Raw genomic sequence first — 21720 nt, forward strand, 5'->3', positions numbered from 1 at the left:
TTTCATTGCAACCATTTATAAAGACATTAACTCTCCAAAAGAAACCAAATGTGGTTTTACTAAATGATTTTAGCACAATGGCACAAAACAGAGCATATCGAAACATGGGCCTCAATCATGCAGTCCTATGACGCATCTGCCACCATCAGAACAAACATCTACTGACGCCACCTCCTCAGTTAAAAACCATGACAAATTAGCTTTTAATAAATGACATAATATGTAAGGAGATGCTCAACCTTATATAGCCAAATAACACATGATAGTTGTGATCCATATCTTACATTTTATACCCAAGTGTAATGTTGTTTAGCGTAAATATCATGTCTGAAATGAGGTTGCACACAGCATGAGACTACAAACGTTCAGTTTTAGCCTAAATGTCACACATTTATCTCAAATATCTGCAATGTACATTATGGATCAGAAGTTTGGGGTTGGTATGATTTTTAAAAAAAAGTTTTTATAAGAAATCTCTTAAATTTACCAAGACTGCATTTATTTGATTAACAATACAGTAAAAACAGTAATATTTTGAAATCTTATTACAATTTAATAGAAGTTTTTTTTTTTTTTTCTATTTCTAAAATAAGCAGACATTACTCTAGTCTTCAATTGTCACATTATCATTCAGAAATCATTAGAATATGCTAATTTGGTGTTCAAAAAAACATTTCTTATTCACAGTTTCAACCCTGTTGTCATTTTTACAGTTGGTCATTGTATAAAGCTTACAGTATAAACAAACTACTAAATTTGGCTTATTCACAAAAGCAGCTACAAATATATCACAGTTTTTGGGGGTTTTTTCCTGAGTTAACTCTATTGCACTTTTTTGTCGTTTTTGACTTCAGTCAGTCTGTATCACTTGTACTCTGTTCTTCCAAATCTTCAGGCACCTACCAGGAAATGGAAAAACACGATATGAGCTCAAACCACTTACAGTAAACCATTTAAAACCACCTACAAGAAACAGGAAACAACTGGAACTTAATAACTAAAAGTGCAAATGCAAAAACCTTAAATTTCAAAACTCCACAGTTCCTCCCCAGTGGAAAAATAAGCATATATTTAAAAGTAAGCTACAAAAACAACCCAATGCTTCTGCAAAATGTTCCTGTCATAGACATAACATGCACTAACATGACCACTTTTACACATTAACCCATTTGGTGAACAGAAACTTGGCCATTCACCATAATCCAGATATTCACCATAATCTATTAATAACGCAGAAATGTCTGCCAAATCTTGTACTGTTCCTCGTGGTGTGTAGCACCTGCAACTCTGCATATCCTTCTGCAAATGAGCGACTGAAGTATATTTTAAACATCGGTTCTCATTCACTAAGTGTGCAAACACATTTTTTGCAATTTGTGCAATCTGCAGACGAATGTTTTCACAAACACATGATGATTCACCAATAGTACAATGTGCTTTAAATAAGACGTCTGTAGTCTGGTTGTGTATTAAAGGTGCTTACTGTGTTCTTAAACTGGTTTTGAGGATAACACACTTGCCATTGTTTGAATCCTGCTGCACATCTCTCAGATGATTGCATTTCTTTAGAAAGCCTCATATGTTTTCTGAGAGTGACAAAAGGCTGTAAAGGAAAGATTGTGTGGAAAGGCCTTACATGAAGATTTGGATGTGTTTTAATTCATAGGTGGCCCTGAACATCAGCTGGTGGTGACAGCTATATATATATATATATATATATATATATATATATATATATCCAACTAGTGCGAGAGGCCAGTTTGGGGACTATTTCCATCATGTCCAATGTGTTTAAAAAATATGCAAATGATTGATCTCAGACATGCGTTTGTTCATTTAGAATTCTCCAAATTCATTAACATTAGAACAAGCATTTGTGTATGTACACTCATGTTGTGAATTACTAATCCACACAATTATTAGTGAATGAGACCCAAGATGTTTGTGCAACACATTTCAGCGTGAATTGTTTTATGAAACTGTCACAGTATGATGCAGACTTTGCAAACAGACTATAATTGAAGAACAGGATGGTTAAAAACCATCAGCACTCAGTTTCTCAGTTTACATACAAAAAAATATGGATTATTTAAGTCTAAGGACTAGAGGGAGTGAAAATCTAAGAAGTTTTGGTCATGAACCAAAGGTAAAAATAAATAATAATAATAAAGAAAATACATTACGGACCTTTTTATTGACTTACATGGGTAAAAAAATAAAAATAAAAATCATTTTTGGTTTTTAAGAGCTCTAACAGACTCAAAAAGAAAAAAAAAGTGTGCATTTTAATAACATAAACCAAGACCCAACTGTGGTCTATTACTTTACTTCAAACAATTACACCTTTGCCCTTTTTTTGCTGCCTGATCTGTTCTTACCTGTCTGTGGGCCGCACACTTTTGTGTGAAGGAATCCTGAAGGTACTGGTAACCAAACCCCATGATTCGACCGACCGTCTGGCTGCACAATCCAGCCACTTTGGCAGTGAAGTCCAGGGTGAAGGCGAGTCTGACCAGCTCAGGAGAGGCGTCTGTGGTCTGGGGAAGAGGACTGGGGATCTGGGCTATGTAGCGATCGGCGAGCTGCTGGAAGGAGCTGTAAGACAGTTTCTGGAGGAAGTCTTGGACACTCTTGTTCCTGCTTATCTAGAAAGAAAATTACACAGAAATGGTATGAGGGCATCTAGCAGCATTTATTGCTGGTTATGTGAATTCAGGTCTTTTTTTTTCTTCATATTTTACTACATGTGGCAAAAAATAGGCTGTGTTGAACCTAAAACAGCAATGTAAGAAAGTTTGCTGCCTGAATGGATAATTATGTATCAATATGGATAATAGAAATAAAATTGCATGACCACAGAATACTGCAACTGACCACTCACAATAAAGTATCCTAAAAAGCCATTTAATAAAATACGATAATTAAATGATTATTTTCTTTAAATTAATTTTGCATTCATTAGATAACACAGTCAAATGACTGAACATTATGTCAAAGGAGTGATTCAACAATTTAATTATAATTCTTAAAATCAAACGAATCCGGGTTAAAATGCTTACTTTCTGATCAATAATATCTCCATGTTGCTTCAGCAGGCTGATAATCCTCTCTGTAGTGTTATCACCTGAGGAGACACACGTGTGGACATTTGCAATTTGCAATATGAAGCTTAAATTTAAATAAGCTGTGAAAAATAAATAAATAAAGCAAGATCCCCCAGAATATTTTGTGGAATTTATTGTGCTCGTCAACGATTCTTGCTAGTCAGATTTCATGGAGAGGGTCACCTGAAGAGCTGCAGTCTCCTAAGGAAGCAGCAGAGGGCAGTGGAGCACAATCTTCTTTTGGACTGAACTGAATCTCCTTCACAATCAACTCCAGTTCTTCTGACAACTTCTCAAAGTATGTATTATCAGAGTCCACACTCCCTACAAACAGAGGAAAGATTCACATACTGTACATAGTTGTTTGGACCAACGATACATTAACATTTAAGTGTATAGGCCTGTTCACATATATGGAGAAGTCGGTAGACGAGAGAGCTCAACGAGCTGCAAATGAAAAAACACATGCAAACAGAAAAAAAACAACAAAAAACTAAAGAAAACGACTTTATCAATTTGACAACACACATGCTGCAAATACAAATATAGAAACATGCTTATTTAATTAATTAATACACACATACATATATATATATATATATATATAAAACAAACAAAAAAAAATGGTTACTATAGTTAAACCATGGTAACCACATATTAACCATGTTTTTGCTACACTACCCATAGTTTAACCATGGTATTTGTACAACTGTGGTTATTAAAATGGTAATCAATATGCCAAAAAACAAACAAACAAACAAAAAACACATGGTTACTACACTTTTACTATAATAAAACCATAGGGCTTGGCGATTTGGCAAAAAAAAAAATTTAAATCTTGCTTTTTTTCTGAAAGTTTGACCGATTTATGATTTTGGTTTTTTGGTGTGCAACATGACTGAAGTAACGTTCTCTTTATTAGTAACTTGAAAACCATCTGGTTAAGGAACATTGTATTTTAAGTGAGCACGCCACACATAAAGTGGTCAAAATGGTGTAAATAAATGTCAAACATTCTTTAGTTAAATATCTTTGCAGAAGATCTGAATGAAATATGAAAGCAAATACTGTGCAGTTTGAATTAAAAATTCAATATTTCTGAACACAGACTAAGAAAATACCGATTTTAACCAATGTTATCTCACTCTGCCACTACCAGCTGCAACAGACTTTCAGCATATTTTGCATGTATTCTGTTTTCACCTGGTTACTTAATGCGTTTTCTGTGATCGGATAGCTATCTGATCGTGAAATGACCAGGTGTTAATGCCCTTCGAAACGCTTACGAAACCACTTCAGGAGGTGGTCTGGGCCGCATTCCAGACCAAACTGGACAAGTGTAAATGCATGCGCCTGTTGAACCACATATGCTAATTTTACTCCTCCCAAAATATTCAAATAATAAACGTGTGAGAGCGTGTTACAGGCTATATAATGTTATATAGCATCAAAGCGAATGAGTAGCTAGATCTCTTCAGCAAGCTGACGCACACACTGCTGCAAATGAAACTGAAACTAAGTCATAGACACTCAACACACAATCATCTTCATTAAAAGTAGTGAGACTATTATCTTGGCAGTGCTGATGCCACACTCTCTCCTGTTAAGGTCTTTGATCCTGAAATTAGCTGATAATGAATAAAATGCAGCGCCTGTTGCTTTCTTTGACGTGAACTCCATTCAATTTGCAAATAGCACAGGAATTAAAGAACATATTTATATCTGTTTTGCGAAGACACATTTATGTGGCCAAGTGCATATGGAAACGTTTTAACAGATCAAATAGATATGGAAAACGTATGAAGTGACCAGGTGTAATCATCTCAAATCTGAACCATTTCCAAACCACAGAGGAAACATCACTACCTTTTTTTGGCACAAGGTCATCCTGAGGTGAAGAGTCATCCATCTCCATGATGTTAGATGCTATTTCTAAATTGCATTCCTTTATAGAGTGCTGACGGACAATATTGTCTCTTAATAATTCTGCCATTGGTGCAGTGACAATGTATCTGATCGGATGCGTGCGGCAACATTTTTATTAAAACCCCATAAAAATCGCAATACCTCGATTTAACAAAAATAAAATCATCTTAAAACGCAAATTCGAATTCATCGAAAAAAAAAAAAAAAAAAAATCGCCCAGCCCTTAAAACCATGGTTCATTTTCGTTTTGTTGGGGTCCTCCCGTTGTAGTCTGTGCTACTTGCAGCACGTTTTTGTTTTTGGTTGTGTTGCGAGTATTTGCAGCACATGTGCTGTCAAACTGATGAAGATGTTTTCTTAATTATCTGGTGATTTTTCTATTTGCATGTGTTTTCTTAAGTTGCATCGCATCGACTGTACTGCACACTGTACAGTTTTCTCATCTCATGCATTAACATTTCAGCGTAAAGGCCTGTCCACACCAACACAGAAGTCAAAAATGCCAATTTCTCATGTGATCTGTTTGTTCAGACCAATGTGTAAAAATGGCATACAGTCAGAATAAAAATGCAAATTCACTCCCTGGGAGTAGGTGGTGGTTACAGAAAAGTGGAAATACCCCAGTACGCTCCATTTCTCACATCTACTTGTCACAAAGAAGAGAGGAAGTCAAACATTACTTACATGTTCAGATTTTTGTAATTACTATTATGTTTTCAGACTACGCCAAATATAACAGAACAGAGACAAGAGCGCCGGTTCCAGATTCTTCCTCTGATATTCACAATAGTGATGGTCATGGGTCGATTCATTCATTGTGTCAGTCACGCGACAAATGAATGAAAGACTCCGAAGGTGAAATGATCATTTGTTTTTCTCAAAATGTATCTTTTGCATATGATTGCATATGAGAGCAAGTCCAGGGAATTTTGACGTTCCAAACTAATAAGACTTTGGTTTCTTTAAAAAACTGATTAATTTTATGACTCCTTCATTACATTTTCTGGTTACCTGGACTTTTAGTGGAGGGACAGAAACCTCTCAGGTATCATTAAAAGCATCTCGATTTGGGTTTTGAAGATTAACCAAAGTCTTACAGGCTTAAAACAGCATGAAGGAGAGTAAATAATGACAGAATTTTCATTTTTGGGTGAACTATCCCTTTAAAAGTGAAAAGGTGTCTCTATTCAAACTAAATGTTTATCGAAAAATATTCCGTACCAAATTAGTCTTGGTGTGAACAGAACTTTACTTGCTTCCTAAATGCCACTTAAGATAAATTAACTTAAGCCAGAATAATGGCCTGTTCACACCAAAAATGTTCTGTTTATTATAAGCTTGCGTTGCCTATTTGTTGTCTTTAAATACTCATTCTCTTTGAAGCTAGTTTCTGATTGGTTGTCAATGCTTCTATCGTTCATTAGTTAGAAAACAAAACGTGAATCTAACGATATCATTCCTCTGTGTCATTATCATTATTCCCTACTCTCAGAATTGATTAAAGAATTAAAGCTCAAAATAATTCACTCATTAAAACTTTGTAGTTAGCATTATAGTGATTATCCTTGGTGTGAACAGTGGCAGAACTATGAATTTGCAAGACAAGTTCACTTGTTTTTATTCACAGGGCTATTAAAACTATCTGGCCCGTCAACTTCAAGACTTACCTGAAAGCCCCTCCACACCTCCAGGAACAAGAGAGGAGTCCTTTTGTAAGGACTCTCTTTTCTCTTCATTTTGATTGTTAAAGAAGATCCTTCTCAGAGAGTGTTTTTTCCTCACAGTCTCACTGTGGCCAGGTGAGCCTTTATGAGAAGAGCGAAGCCCCCGTTCTATTGTATATTGTCCAGAGTCTGTTTCTGTAACTCGTTCATCTTTCACTTTGGGTTCAGTCTTCTTCTTAGAGAAGAGGTGGAGAAAGCCTCTGAAGAATGATTTGGTTCTGGTTGGTGCTTTGAGGCACTTACCCCTTGTAGCAAGGTCTTGTGTTGTGCATTCAGGGCACTCGCTGGTCTTCAGAAGCCGCTCTTCTCTCAAGCGGTGGGTGGAGGTGTCACTGGATGCCCGTCTGGACTGCCTTCCTGGTTTAAGCCATCTGAGTTTATTTAGCTGATGTTTCCTGCATCCTTCATTCAGGCTGAGGCTCCGCTTGACGTACGTCTCTACCAGACATTTAGCACACTTCTGATTCGACAACAGCATCTGAGAGTTACGAGAAGCAAGCTTGGACATCTTTGTACTCTGCATCCACAATGTCTATAAAATAAAAAAATAAAAATAAGCTTTTAGAGCGTTTTATGTTTCCCAAATGCACACGATTAAACTAAATCTTTTCCATATTCACATATTTGCCCAATTTTCGTATTTCATCCCAAGCTCTTCACTGACACAAAACAAAACATAGCAAAGAAAACTGATGAAGACATTAGCAAATGTTTCCAAAGAAACACTCTATATCAAATATCTATACGTTATGACTTGCCATAGTTTTAATGAAACAAACATTCACTTCTTAGTTGATTATTTTAACCCATATCCACCAAAACAGAAGAGTTGGTTAAAGACACAGTAAAACCGTTGTAAATAATGGGGTAGTTTTGACTTCATACAATGTACAGAGTAATGTTTAGCGATATAATGAAATAGTTTTGTGTTCTGAGCAAATCTGAATCTAGCAGTTAAAATTAAAGTATAAACTAATAATCAGATGCACTTTATTTTACAGTACGTCCACTTACACATGGAGTAGAGTTAGGTTTAGTGTTAGTAACTAGTTACTGGAATTACTATAATAAGTAGTATGCACATGAGGAACAGGACTGTAAAAATAAAGAGCTACACTTATCTGTTAAAACGGAAGTTGGGTACTTAGAGGTCACGGCTGTGTCTCCAAACCTAGTAACGTTAAGCTTCCTACTTCAAAACTTAGATATTTTCGACATTATAATCCACGGTTATGATTTTTAAAAATGCTTGTCTAAGTAGGCTGCAAGTAGGTTTTGAGACACAGCCTTTACCTGTACACATATTAAACACATTACATTTGTAGACACTCTCTTCTAACTCGTTTCGTGTCCTGTTTATCAGACGTATCGCTACAGTATTACTTCAGAAGAGCTAAATTAAACCTCACCTTTATGGATGTAGACCACCTCTGGGTGTAGAGATCGAATAGCGTTATTATAAATGAAACTTCACATTATAAAAGTAGAAGTAGTAACGGAAAAAACTTCCCTGTGGGTCACGTGATCACGTGACTTCATGGCCCACCCACTTCATGAATATTTATGAACGCCATGAATAATTATTACAAGATTGTAGCAGCATATGAATATAGAACTACAACTGGATATGAATGTAGTGGTAGATCTGCAATATATATATCTTATTTTTTTCTTTTTGTAGACATTAAAAAACAACAATTAGCATACTACATATGTGCCACATGATGTAATTGCAGGCTCTCCACATGATGGCGCTATTCATTCAAATTTAATTTTCTTTGCATTCTGAACAGAAAAGCCTCACGTGGGTTTCTCTCCTGTTGCCTGGACATAAATGCATCTTTGTTTACCTGTATTGGATAATTGAGAAAGTTCAGTTTTCTTTTGTTTTGTTTTTTAAATCTCCTCAATGAAAAGAAACTCATTTGCATTGCAAAAACCATGTGGGATGTGTTAACATGTTTTCAAATTAAGCTTCTCTAATTTCTCTCTAGAACATGCCTTATGTGAAATATTTGGTTATTTCATTCTCTTTTTGCTTAAGATAAACAAACATCTCCATCATCACAGGCTCTAGAAGTGTCCGTGAACTCAGTATCACAGTGTCTGCTTCAAAATCCTCTCTAAAACTAATTGTAAACAATCAATCAATATGTACAGTGCAATCGGGTCTATTCATCAGACTAGGCTCGGTTAGTTCCTGACCATCCTTTAAATTGAGAAACTGTCGGATACCATATTTACTTATTCCGTTCCATTCCGATAACATCAAAACACTTGACAGCTTGATGACTGCAGAGGCCTATCACAGCAGAATTCAGTCTGGCTGGCGAAACATAACCTGTGCTTACAAAGACTGTGGTAGAGCAGATATTCAACTTAAATTCCCTTCAGAGACCGTACGCATGTCAAAATAAGGCTTATCATGAGATCCTGTGTCTTTTTGGCATCTTTCAAGCAGATATAGGTCAGGAAACACCATGTTACCTCTAAGTCACCCAAGTGAATAATTCACATGAGTTTAACTCAACTCCAGTAGTTTAATTATTCAGAAGTAGGTTAACACTGATGTTAGATTTGCTTGATTTTGGTCAGCCAGGGAACTAAAGGGGACATCCTGCCTTCTGTATTTAAGTCAATAAACAATAGCATGCATAAATCTAATTGACAATTGATCATGAGATTAGTAGTGCTTCCTTAAACAGATCGTTCAGAGCATTATAATGGATTACTGTGATTATAAGTGAATAGAATGTAATGTTTTTGGACACTTACAGGAATAGTGCACCCAAAAATAAAAATCTGTAGACAATTTACTCACCCTCAGGTCATCCAAGATGTAGATGAGTTTGTTTCTTCATCAGAACAGATTTGGAGAAATTCAGCATTACATGACTTGCTCACCAACGGATTCTCTGCAGTGAATGGGTGCCGTCAGATTGAGAGTCCAAACAGCTGATAAACACATCACAATAATCCACAAGTAATCCACACCACTCCAGACCATCAGTTAAGATCTTGTGAAGTGAAAAGCTGTGTGTTTGTAAGAAACAAATCCATCATGAAGATGTTTTTAACCAACTTTAAACCATCACATATATTATGGCCAAAATATAAGTCCATAATCCAGTGAAAAAGTTCCTCTGCTGTCATCCTCTCATATCAAAACCCACCCACATATTTGTTTTAGACTGTTTTCTCTTGTAAACAGTGCTTGATCTGTGCATATTTCTCTCCTGATTCAGATGAGACGACTTTTTCATTGGAGGAAGCGTTATTACGGATTATAGACTTGTATCTTAGCCAGAAGAAACATTTTGAAACATCATCATGATGCATTTGTTTCTTACAAGATGTTAATTGATGGACTGGAGTCATGTGAATTACATGGATTACTGTTTGGACTCTCATTCTGACGGCACCCATTCACTGGCAGTACATTATAAAAGACAATAGAAATAATTATGAAATGACATAAACTTGTACTTCAGTCCTACTTGGGTCAAATCTGCATTTAATATAAACTTAAACTATAATACATTTAATTGCAAATAACACACACTGAAAAAAAAATAAAATGATTCATTGAATTTACTACAAATATTTAAGGTAAGTGGTTGCAATCAATTTATTTTAGCTACATTTAAATAAACAAATTTAGTTGACTAACTTTCAACATTTTTTAAATGTAGCTAAAATAAATTGTTTGCAACCACTTACCTTTAAAAAATGTAGTAAATTCAATAAATCATTTTTTTCAGTGCACAACAATTAGTATATTAAGTATATTATTTCCGTAATAAGTATGCATAAATGCATTTCTTTTTCACAAGTCATCCGGGTATCTTTTGCCTACTGTTTTATGAATACTATTAGAATTCAGGCATACTCTTCTAGGGAATCTATGGAGAATCCATCTTAGTTGGCATTATAATTTAGGGACAGTATTTTTGTCTATAATTGCATACAATGATGTCTGCTTAGGTTTTGGACTGAGTTTGGGTTCGTGTGGCATGAGCTTGGCGGTTAGGAAGGCAGAGATGACAATAGAAAGCTATTGAACTGTACTGGTTGGGCAGGTGTAGAAGATAGGACAGATTAAGAAAAAGAGAAAGATAGATGACCTTTAGAATGATGAATGGCGCATCTGGGGCTGCAGACACAGTGGAAACAGATGGACGGTACACACACACACACACACACACAGAGACGTACAGTTAGAAGAGCAAAACACATGGGCGGTTGTCATGTGAAGAAAGAGTGACAAAGTGGAGAGCTATAAAATGTTAAGCAGCCATGACTCATGACCGTCTCTCTCCTCAGATGGGCTCTGATGGTTAAGAATACATGAGAACAGGTAAGCAGAAGTGAAGAATGAAAAATACTGACTTCACTCTGTTTCCCATGTTCCCACTGTCATGTGAGGCTGCACGTAGAATAGCATACTTGCTATTTTTGTAGTATGCATAGTGCACTGAACTTAGAAACAATTTTCACTCAGAAATTGTTAGTACATTTTACAAACAATTAAGTATCACATTGAATTAAATGTGGAATTTTGAAGTAGAAAGACAAACAGTATTTTTTTTTTTTGTAAAAATCAATATAAATAACATCAAAGTAATATTTAATATATTTTTAATGTATCTTTCTTGGGAGTTTTAAAATGCACAGTGTACCTGTATAGGATTACTGGGCTTTCTGACTTGCAGAGACAGTCTGTGTTTTTTTTTTTTTTTTTAAGATTATATAAATATTACAGTATAGGGAACTAAAAATTAAGAAACAAACAAAGCAAAACAAACAAGCGCAAAAAAAAAATTTTTTTTTAAATGTATGTATACAGTTTAAACAAAAACTCATCCATTTTCTCATAAAACGTACAGGAGAATACAATTTGTTTTACATAACCATATACATTTGTGTGACACATTATAGTGTTATATAATAATAGAATAATAATATTATTATAAATAATATCAAAACAATATTTAAGATATATTTAAATATCTCTTTCTTGACTCATATGATCAGATTTGCAACAATGTGACAATCAGGGTTATTATAGTTTATTAAAATTAAAACAAACTAAAATTAAAAACATTTTCAATACTTTTACAAATATAAACATTAACTGAAAAATAAATAATAATAATAATTTCAGCTAGTTTCCAAGGCAACATTTCTCATTTCTCAGCTTGAGTTCTATAATAAATAAAACTAAAGCTGAAAAAAAAGTAATAATAATAATAATAATAATAATAATAATAAAAAACAAGTATATATTCAAAACAAAAACTACTAAAAATGACAAAAAACAATTATTATTTCAATCAATAATAATAAAATAACAATGGACTGACAATAATGTAGCATATTATCATTTGAAATGTTTATGGATGCATACTTTTAAACAAAATATACAGTAAAATACAGTATACTATGAATTTATGCAGTATATACACACAAACACATACACATATAATGTTTGGGTGGTTTTAATTACTGTATTACAGTAACACATAATAAAGAGCTCACTTTTTGAGCTTTTGCTGACGTGACAGTGAGCATATATAATATAATATAATATAATATAATATAATATAATATAATATAATATAATATAATATAATATAATATAATATAATATAATATAATATAATATAATATAATATAATACCAGCCACAAACTGTCATGAAAACATATGCATACATAATAATTAAAATGTAACAAATAAATGGCCTTGACCAAAAATACTAAACATTCACACTTTAATGAACGGTAAAAGTTAGTTTGAACTCATGCAAATATACTTACTAACTTTACATGACTTTTTTCCATCATCATCAGTTCGACTCATTTGACGTGGGACTGCAAGTCAAGTGTCGTTAAAGATTAATGTGGAGAGACTAAGTTTAGCAGAAAGAAGCAAGAAAGAATTTCAGCTGGGTCTCTTGTCTGCTTGATCACAATCTCTGTGTATCGCATTGCGTCCAGTGACCAGTCAACAAGTCAAAGTCCACGAGTCCAGAGTCATGGCCAAAATCTTGCTGTTCTTTACAGACAGTAATCAGCAAGGCAATCTCACATTTACCGTACTCATTTACTGGAAACCCCCCTTGAAGCCTCATGATATTCTTTCAGCTCAGTTGAATAGTAGTTCACAGCAGTATTACTGTAGTATCACCGATATACAATTATAGTTCTTAATACCTGGATTTTTTTTATAATGTTAAAGTTTTGATTTTGTTGTGTGTTTTTTCTCATTTTTATGTAATTTAGTTTAGCCTAATTAATTTAGTAATTTAGTCTAATTAAATCTTTATATTATTAAATATGGTTGGCTCTGCAAAATTGCTTTTGTTCCTCTTAAAAGCGTCTGCTATATGAAAATGTATTACTTCTAGGGTTATTTTTTTTTTAAGTATTAAATACTTTATTCATTTTGTATTTTTATTTTAAGTTTACTTAGTTTTATTTATTTTAGTACTTTTGAGTTTAAACTAAACAAAAATGAGAAACGCGGCCTTGGTAACGTTTTTCTTTGTACGAATTTGCCACTAGTTTAGCAAAATGTAAAGTAGTTACATTCTCATGAGATCAAGTTGTGATGGTTGTAACCTTAACACTAGTAACTGAGTGACCGCACAGGTTCTGTTTGGTACGCTTCACTGATTTTAAGCCACTGTGCCGCACTGAACATCCAGTTATCCTTCACACAAGTGCATCAGACAAACCCTCAAGAGAACAGATTTAGTTCTAATGCAAACTGTGAAAGTCTGTTTCAGCTCATTGTGAAATGCTGGAAATAATGCATAGCTCTTTGGTTATGAAAGCAAGTTCTTCTAGGAATAAGGCTGGGATTACAAACAATGCATTTTTAGAAAATCCTTGCCATTATCATTCATAATGATATGTGTTTGAAGAGATTATTTTACGAAGGAAAAATCCTCACCCCCCCAACTGACCTTAATGTCTGCATATGTATGATTCCAGCTAGCTAAAAATGAGCCTATGTATTCTGTCAGACAGGTTATTTCTGAGAATTATTTTATTTTTTTTATTTGATCTGGTGCAGTTCATAAAATTAAAAGTAAAAGTATTACAATAATATAATACAATTTCTGAATGAATTGCATTGCATTGTATATTAAATTATATTATATTATATTACCTATTTATCTTTTACTGTTTAACTCATTCATCTGTGTATTCCTTGTCATGGCGACTTAATCATTACTTTTTTAATGCACCTTTTCCACAACAATTTCATGTGACTGATTTTCGAAGGCTGGTTTAGTGCCAGCTCAGATGTTTTGGAGGATTTTTTCCTGACTCCTTAAACTTTCATGAGTTCACTCCATCTTTAACGAGTCTCTTTGATGGAAAGTTCCGTGTATCTGCACAGACTTGTGCATTGAGATGGTTTAGTTTCTTGCAAAGGAAGGTCTTGGTTATTTTTGGCTCGGTGTATCTGGTTAGAGGAGCAGACCTAGTATAGGAGGCCTTTGCACAAACTTCACACTGTGTAAGGCAGAACACTAGAGTCAACAGCACACAGTGACTCAATATTTTCTTTAATATTTAATTAAAAAAAATAATGGTGGCCTCATTTGGTGGATTTCATTGATGAGTTTCCATAAATACTACCTGGTCCCATGGCATAACGTACCTGGGGGCACTTTTTAGCAAGACGCGAAATACGTAGCCTACCAATAGTACATATCACTGCAGTTTCCAAAAGAAATGAGCACTAAAGTAAAACTGACGCCTTTTATTCCTTTTCAGTCACACAAATTTACAGTTTTGATTAATAAAGTGTAATTTTCGCACAATTACTTGAAGAATATCATGTTATGACTTCAAAACAATAATATGCTGGGAGATTTGAAAACTGATGCTTTTGAACGTTAGCATCACACATATCCAGCTTCATATCTATGGGTTTTCATATATGACAAGTTTGTTCGGTAGCTCACGGAGTACGGAGACGGACTTGAGAGTCGAGGAGCTCCGGTTTGAATCCTGTGTAACTACGGTTCGACAAACCAGTTCAAATCTGCATATAAAGTTCAATGGCTGCATCAACAAATGCATTTTTATATCAGTTTTGCATTTGTCAACACTCAGGTAGGTTTAGGGTTGGGTTTGGTGTAGGGCATATTTCCAACACGATAGAGCATTCATTTTTAGCGACGGTCCCCGGATATTTGAATTATGAACCGCTGCAATACGTACCTGAAGCAACGTAATAAAAACACAGCAATATGTACCTATATCAACGTAATAAAAACGTGCCAGGGTTTACGCATTGATCCCGTGTTTTAGTGCCACTCAGTGGACATTTCTATTTGAAACTGCGGCGAAACGTGCAGCAAGGTACGTAAAAACGGTCTCGCTAAAAAGTGCCCCCAGGTACGTTTAAATGGCATAAGAGTAGAATGGCATTCATTTTAATTTCATTTTTCCAGTCAGAACAAATTGATATTTTTAAGTTACACTAACATTCAGCAGTTTGAGTTTTTTTTTTGGCTAAGGCTGAATTTATTTGATTCAAAAATAATAATACAAATGTTCTATTAATCTGAATGACTAGAAGTTTTCATTACTTTAAGGGGGAAAAAAACTAAACTTTGGTACAGTAGTGTACATATTCCATATTACTAGTTTATAGTCCATGCTTGTTAAAAATTAAGTCTTAAACGAGCAATAATATTATTATTATTTTTTAATCTAAAATTCATGTTAAAGTATTTATACAGACTGTTCAGATAGAATTGTAAAAGTGACATTCTTTGAAGAGCTAAAATTAAATTGCTTCCAAATCACACACAACAAATTTATTCCTCTTTAATCTAAAGAATCTTCTGTTTTGCCAAGACCTGGATTACAACACCAAATCTCCCAACTAAATTAAACGCATGCATTCCAAACTAAGTATTAAGCTCAGGCAGAAAGTCTTTCCCTGCTGAGAAAAAAGCATTTGAAGCGTAGATGTGGTGAGAACAAGCTGTCAGCGGTACAGATCTACCGTATAATGCATTGTGTTTGTGGGACCGAGCAGCCTCCTCCATACGTCATATAGAGCCCAGTTCATCTCCTCAAATCTTTACAGAAAGATGTCAACACATACAGCTAGCAATAATTGATTGATATCGCAATGATGTTAATACTTTTTAGAATAAATATAATGCAGATTGTTCGACTGTTAAAGGAAGAGTTCGCCCAAAAATGAAAATTTACTCTCAAGATGTAGATGAGTTTGTCATCAGAACAGATTTTTTTTTTTTCTTCTTGTACACACACTATCTGTTTATGTGCATCATGAGTTATTTCTGGCATAAGAAAAAGTAATGTCTCTCGGTACTCCAGTGATTTATGTCAGCCATAAGAAGAGCAACTACGTCTATAACCTGGTGACACTGAGTTGTTAAAATACATCTGAAATATGTATTTTTAGTACTTTTAGTATATGTAAATTTAGTTTCCACTTAGGCATGTGTTGACATCTGTTATAGCAAGTATGCGTGACATGCATGTACACACAGAGAAGCACACACGAATGAAGACATGGCATACTGAGTAGTTGCATTCCTGTTGTCTAGAGGTTATAGTCATCTTTCTCTCATGTGTACATCCATCATTTCAATTTCAAAAGTAATGTATTTTAAATACATACTAAGTATAGTTCAAATCTATTAACATATTAACTGACATATCACTTGAGACTTACCAAAATAAAAATTATAATTAAACTTCATTTGGAGTATCACATTTCCTAATATAATGCCTAAAATGTGTTTTAATGTCACTATTGAGGAGGATAGTATGATCTTTGAATTAAATCGGTCTTGAAAAGCAAAATATTTAAAGTGTAGTATACTTGGAATAGTTGCACGTTAGCACAATCAAATATACTTCAGTATATCTTTAGTTGGACTTCAGCACTATTAATTAAAGTGCATTAAGTACCAAATTAGTTGTTAGTTGTAGCAGGCTTTAAGTATACCAGTTTAGTACACTAAAAGTACAATTGCAGGGTATTTTTTATTATGTACATACATACTGTATGTAAATACATTTGTAGTATACTTAGCATGAAATAAATGTATTTCAAATACATTTCAGTATGTGTATTTGTCACTATAGTGCAGAGTTCTGTCTTGACAGTCCTTCTAAGGAGCCAGATATTGTAAATGTCATAAAAATTGTCTTTAGCATTTTTTTTGAGAAAGTCTCCAGTTCACCAGCTAAGTCTGCATTTATTTGACAAAAAATACACATGCAATAACAGTAATATTGTGAAATAGTCTTATTATTTGAAATAACTGTTTTCTATTTGAATATATTGTAAAATGTAAATTATTTCTGTTTTATTTATTTACTTATGTTTTATTTATAATTATTTGCTGCTCAAGAAACATTTTTTTTATCATTGTCAATGTTGAAAACAATTGTTTTGTGTTTTTTCTTTGTTGTGATTTATTTGATCAATTTAATGCATCCTTGCTAAATTCTTTAAAAAACAAAAAAACAAAAAAAAAAAACAATCTTACTGATCTCAAGCCTTTTAATGGCAGCGCATGTAAGATATGTAAAAATATATTTATATAGATAGGCTATAAGGTGATTAAAAGTATAATCAGTATGAAGACTATACAGTTATTTCAGTAGCATCAAACCCCTATAGCATGTCATGTGGGATAAATGAATCATGTCTGACTGGGAAAATCACAGACTATCATTGAGCTCTTATGTGATATTGCATCCACACCACCAGGTGCCAGTAAAGGTTCAAGGCGACTGCATACACAATACACATAAAACAACATAAAAAAATAAACGAAAATACATAAATAAAAGCACCTTTTATAACATATTCTACAATAAGTCATTAGCAGGATCCAAAATGAACAACATCTGCCAATGGTAGGTGAATGTACTTAAATACAAGTATGTGAAACTGTACTTTGCATTTTAAAGATACATACTTTTATGAAATTATTTAGCTGTGAAACACTCTTGATTTTTGGAGGTGCTTTTTTACCAGCACAAAAATTCAATTTCACCTTTAAGCAATGCATTATATTGCAGTTCTTAAAAAAAAAACATTAGCCTGTTGACCAGTCTAACTGTTTTTAGTTCTGTGAATTACATTTTGTATTGTATTTTGTGCTCGACTTGTGTTAAATTTGGACCCTGGCAACCTGTAGGTAGTGCAAATGGGGTCACTCAGTTTGCTCTTTTTACTGTACATACATATTGCATTGGTTTTGTGTGTGCGAACGTAGGAGGCAGGTGTCATGTCATCCTGTTAAATGAAAAACAAGAACTAACACAGTCACGCACCATTCCTAAGACCTTATAACAGCCAGTTTGTTATGTAATAGATATGACTATCATAATTATACTTATACAGAGCTGCTTTGAGGTTCGCGAATAACAGCACAAAGCACTGACAGTCTCTCTCATCGCCTACCTCTCCCGCTCACAGCTGTTTCTTTCACTAAAGTACCTTGTCACATTCCATGCCTTCATCCAACACTGTTCCAGTCTTCACTTTGACCAGTGGCCATTGTTTCTCTGACCTCTTAGCGCCCGGCAGCGTTTGGGCTACTGTTACCTGCACTTCAGTGATCACTCCTGGGGCTTTTGTCAGATCGCTACAGGAGACGAAGCTATTATGACTGGAGATGAAACAAGTCACAGAGTTGATCTTTGTGTAGTTTGTGCTCTTGGAGAGAGGTAATACAGTGCTATCCTCATTTTAACTCACGTTTGACTCATTGTAAAATCTAAATTTGAGTTTTTAGCTAATTTCTTTGCTTTGAAGTTATGCTAATAGCTCCTAAGAGTTGACAAAAATAAACTTTTAGCAGATTTACTACACATTATACACTGCCTGCCTCTGACTAGCTTTAGCATTTAGGAAGTATGTGTACAAATGCTATACAATTAAAAAGGGATGAGCACTCTGACCCAACTTCCTGTTCCAACAGGAAATACAGCAACACAACCCTTGAGAAAATAAGTACATTTTAGCATACTTTTAAAAAGAGTATTTAATTTGGAAATAACACTTAAAAATAGTACACTTAAGAGTGAGCTGAATGCAACATTTTCAGACACTTAATTGCCTGTTATTTTATATTAAATGAAAATGTAAGCTATTATAGTTTAAATTTATATTAAGTGCAATTAACTGAACTTAAGGGTGTTTTTGACCCACTTTAGTAGGACTTGAGTACATTTTTTATATGTAATTTCCTAATTCTGTCATTTACGGATAAACTTTACTTCTAAATACATGAAGCTTTTATGGTAAAACTAAAATATAATTTAAACACTTTCACACAAATTTACAGAGTTGCGATTAATAAAGCGTAATTTTCGCACAATTGCTTGAAGAATATCATGCTATGACTTCAAAACAATATTAATATGGTGGGAGATTTGAAAACTGATGCTTTTGAACGTTAGCATCGCACACATCCAGCTTCATATCTATGGGTTTTCATAGATGATAAGTTTGTTCGGTAGCTCACAGAGTATGGAGATGTACTTAGGAGATGAGAAGCACCGGTTCAAATCCTGTGTAACTACGGTTCGACAAACCAGTTAAAATCTGCGTAAAAGGAAGTTCAAATGGCACAGTTGCATCAGCTGATACGTTTTTATATCAGTTTTGCATTTGTTAACACTATCGGGTAAGTTTAGGGCTGGATTTGGTGTAGGGCATATTTCCAACACGATAGAGCATTAACCTTTAGCGACAATCCCCGGATATTTGAATTCTGAACCGCCGCAATACGTATCTGAAGCAACGTAATAAAAAAACAGCAATACGTACCAATATCTACGTAATAAAAACGTGCCAGGGTTCACGTATTGAACCTGTGTTTTAGCGCCACTCAGTGGACATTTCTATTTGAAACTGCGGCGAAACGTGCAGCAAGGTACGTAAAACGGTGTAAAATTTCTTCTTTCAGACGAATACAATCGGAGTTATAATAAAAAAATTTACAAGCTTTTATAATGGCAGTGACTGGGGCCAAGATTTTGAAGCCCAAAAAAAGTGCATAAATCCATCATAAAAAGTGCTCAATGTGGCTCCGAGGGGTTAATAAAGGCCTTCTGTAGTGAATCGATGCTTTTGTGTTAGAAAAATATCCATATTTAAAACTTTAAAAACTGTAATCTCAGGCTTCCGCTAACTGTCGTACACTCGTTTGCGAAAGAGTGGCATTCCAGCGGAGGACCTTGGACGTAAATGTAGTGTAAGCGTGAGAACCAAGATTTGTTTACAGCAAAGGAAAACCAGTCTCCTCTTTTATCGAAATCCTCTGACATTTTCCTATACAAATCCTCGTTTTGTACTTCTAACACTGTGTCTTTTTATGATGCATAGATGCATTTTTTTTTGGCCCACTCACTCCTGTTATAAAGCTTGGAAGAGCCAGGACATTTTTTTTATATAACTCCGATTGTATTCAACTGTAAGAAAAAAGTCGTCAACACCTATGCCTTGAGGGTGAGTAAATCATGGGGTAATTTACATTTTTGGGTGAACTACACAAGTGTACACAGGTACACTTTAATGCCATTTATTTAATGAATATTCAATTACCTGCAAGTACTTTTTTTTTTAAATATACGTTTAATAATTGAAGTACACGACAAGCGCACATTTCATACAGTTAAACCCACTTCTTTTTCACAAGAAAAGTAAGAAAACTGTGGTAGTTAAATGATTCCATGGGGTCCTACTCTTCAGATACATCCAAATCTTCATTTTACACTGAAAAAAGAGATTGGCTGTGCTCAGAATCGCCCCTATACCCTTATATAGTGCAGTATTTGAAGGGGCAGACATTTGTAATGGTGTCCAAAATCATAGTGGACATTATCAAGTGCACTCAACAATGACTGTGCAACTGATGTACATACAGGTGCATCTCAATAAATTAGAATGTCGTGGAAAAGTTCATTAATTTCAGTAATTCAACTCAAATTGTGAAACTCGTGTATTAAATAAATTCAATGCACACAGACTGAAGTAGTTTAAGTCTTTGGTTCTTTTAATTGTGATGATTTTGGCTCACATTTAACAAAAACCCACCAATTCACTATCTCAACAAATTAGAATACTTCATAAGACCAATAAAAAAAACATGTGAATTGTTGGTCTTCTGGAAAGTATGTTGATTTACTGTATATGTGCTCAATACTTGGTAGGGGCTCCTTTTGCTTTAATTACTGCCTCAATTCGGAACCAACACCAGCAGATGACATTGCACCCCAAATCATCACAGACTGTGGAAACTCAACACTGGACTTCAAGCCACTTGGGCTATGAGCTTCTCCACCCTTCCTCCAGACTCTAGGAGCTTGGTTTCCAAATGAAATACAAAACTTTCTCTCATCTGAAAAGAGGACTTTGGACCACTGGCAACAGTCCAGTTCTTCTTCTCCTTAGCCCAGGTAAGACGCCTCTGACGTTGTCTGTGGTTCAGGAGTGGCTTAACAAGAGGAATACGACAACTGTAGCCAAATTCCTCGACACGTCTGTGTGTGGTGGCTCTTGATGCCTTGACCCCAGCCTCAGTCCATTCCTTGTGAAGTTCACCCAAATTCTTGAATCGATTTTGCTTGACAATCCTCATAAGGCTGTGGTTCTCTCGGTTGGTTGTGCATCATTTTCTTCAACACTTTTTCCTTCCACTCAACTTTCTGTTAACATGCTTGGATACAGCACTCTGTGAACAGACAGCTTCTTTGGCAATGAATGTTTGTGGCTTAAACTCCTTGTGAAGGGTGTCAATGATTGTCTTCTGGACAACTGTCAGATCAGCAGTCTTCCCCATGATTGTGTAGCCTAGTGAACCAAACTGAGACCATTTTGAAGGCTCAGGAAACCTTTGCAGGTGTTTTGAGTTGATCAGCTGATTGGCATGTCACCATATTC

The 21720-nt window shown here is 34.7% G+C and overlaps 1 protein-coding gene across 4 annotated transcripts; it reads right to left on the reverse strand.

The window, feature by feature from the left end:
• Positions 1–586: 586 nt before the first annotated feature.
• LOC131532539 (uncharacterized) lies at positions 587–12731 on the reverse strand. 4 transcript variants are annotated; one of them, XM_058764282.1, is made up of 8 exons: positions 12573–12731; positions 10879–10907; positions 9576–9669; positions 6698–7286; positions 3288–3428; positions 3060–3124; positions 2379–2645; positions 587–899 (listed from the first exon to the last, which is right to left on the reverse strand). In XM_058764282.1, exons 4-8 carry the CDS (start codon positions 7275–7277, stop codon positions 855–857), a joined length of 1098 nt encoding a protein of 365 aa, XP_058620265.1. In that variant the 5' UTR covers positions 7278–7286; positions 9576–9669; positions 10879–10907; positions 12573–12731; the 3' UTR covers positions 587–854. The 4 variants fall into 4 exon arrangements, with proteins under 4 accessions (XP_058620265.1, XP_058620266.1, XP_058620264.1 ...); XM_058764283.1 differs by lacking the exons at positions 10879–10907; positions 12573–12731 and having other exon boundaries at positions 9576–10324; XM_058764281.1 differs by lacking the exons at positions 9576–9669; positions 10879–10907; positions 12573–12731 and adding an exon at positions 8164–9535 and having other exon boundaries at positions 590–899.
• Positions 12732–21720: the final 8989 nt, after the last annotated feature.

The sequence above is a fragment of the Onychostoma macrolepis genome, chromosome 23 (assembly GCF_012432095.1).
Source record: "Onychostoma macrolepis isolate SWU-2019 chromosome 23, ASM1243209v1, whole genome shotgun sequence".
NCBI classification, from domain to species: Eukaryota; Metazoa; Chordata; class Actinopteri; order Cypriniformes; family Cyprinidae; genus Onychostoma; species Onychostoma macrolepis.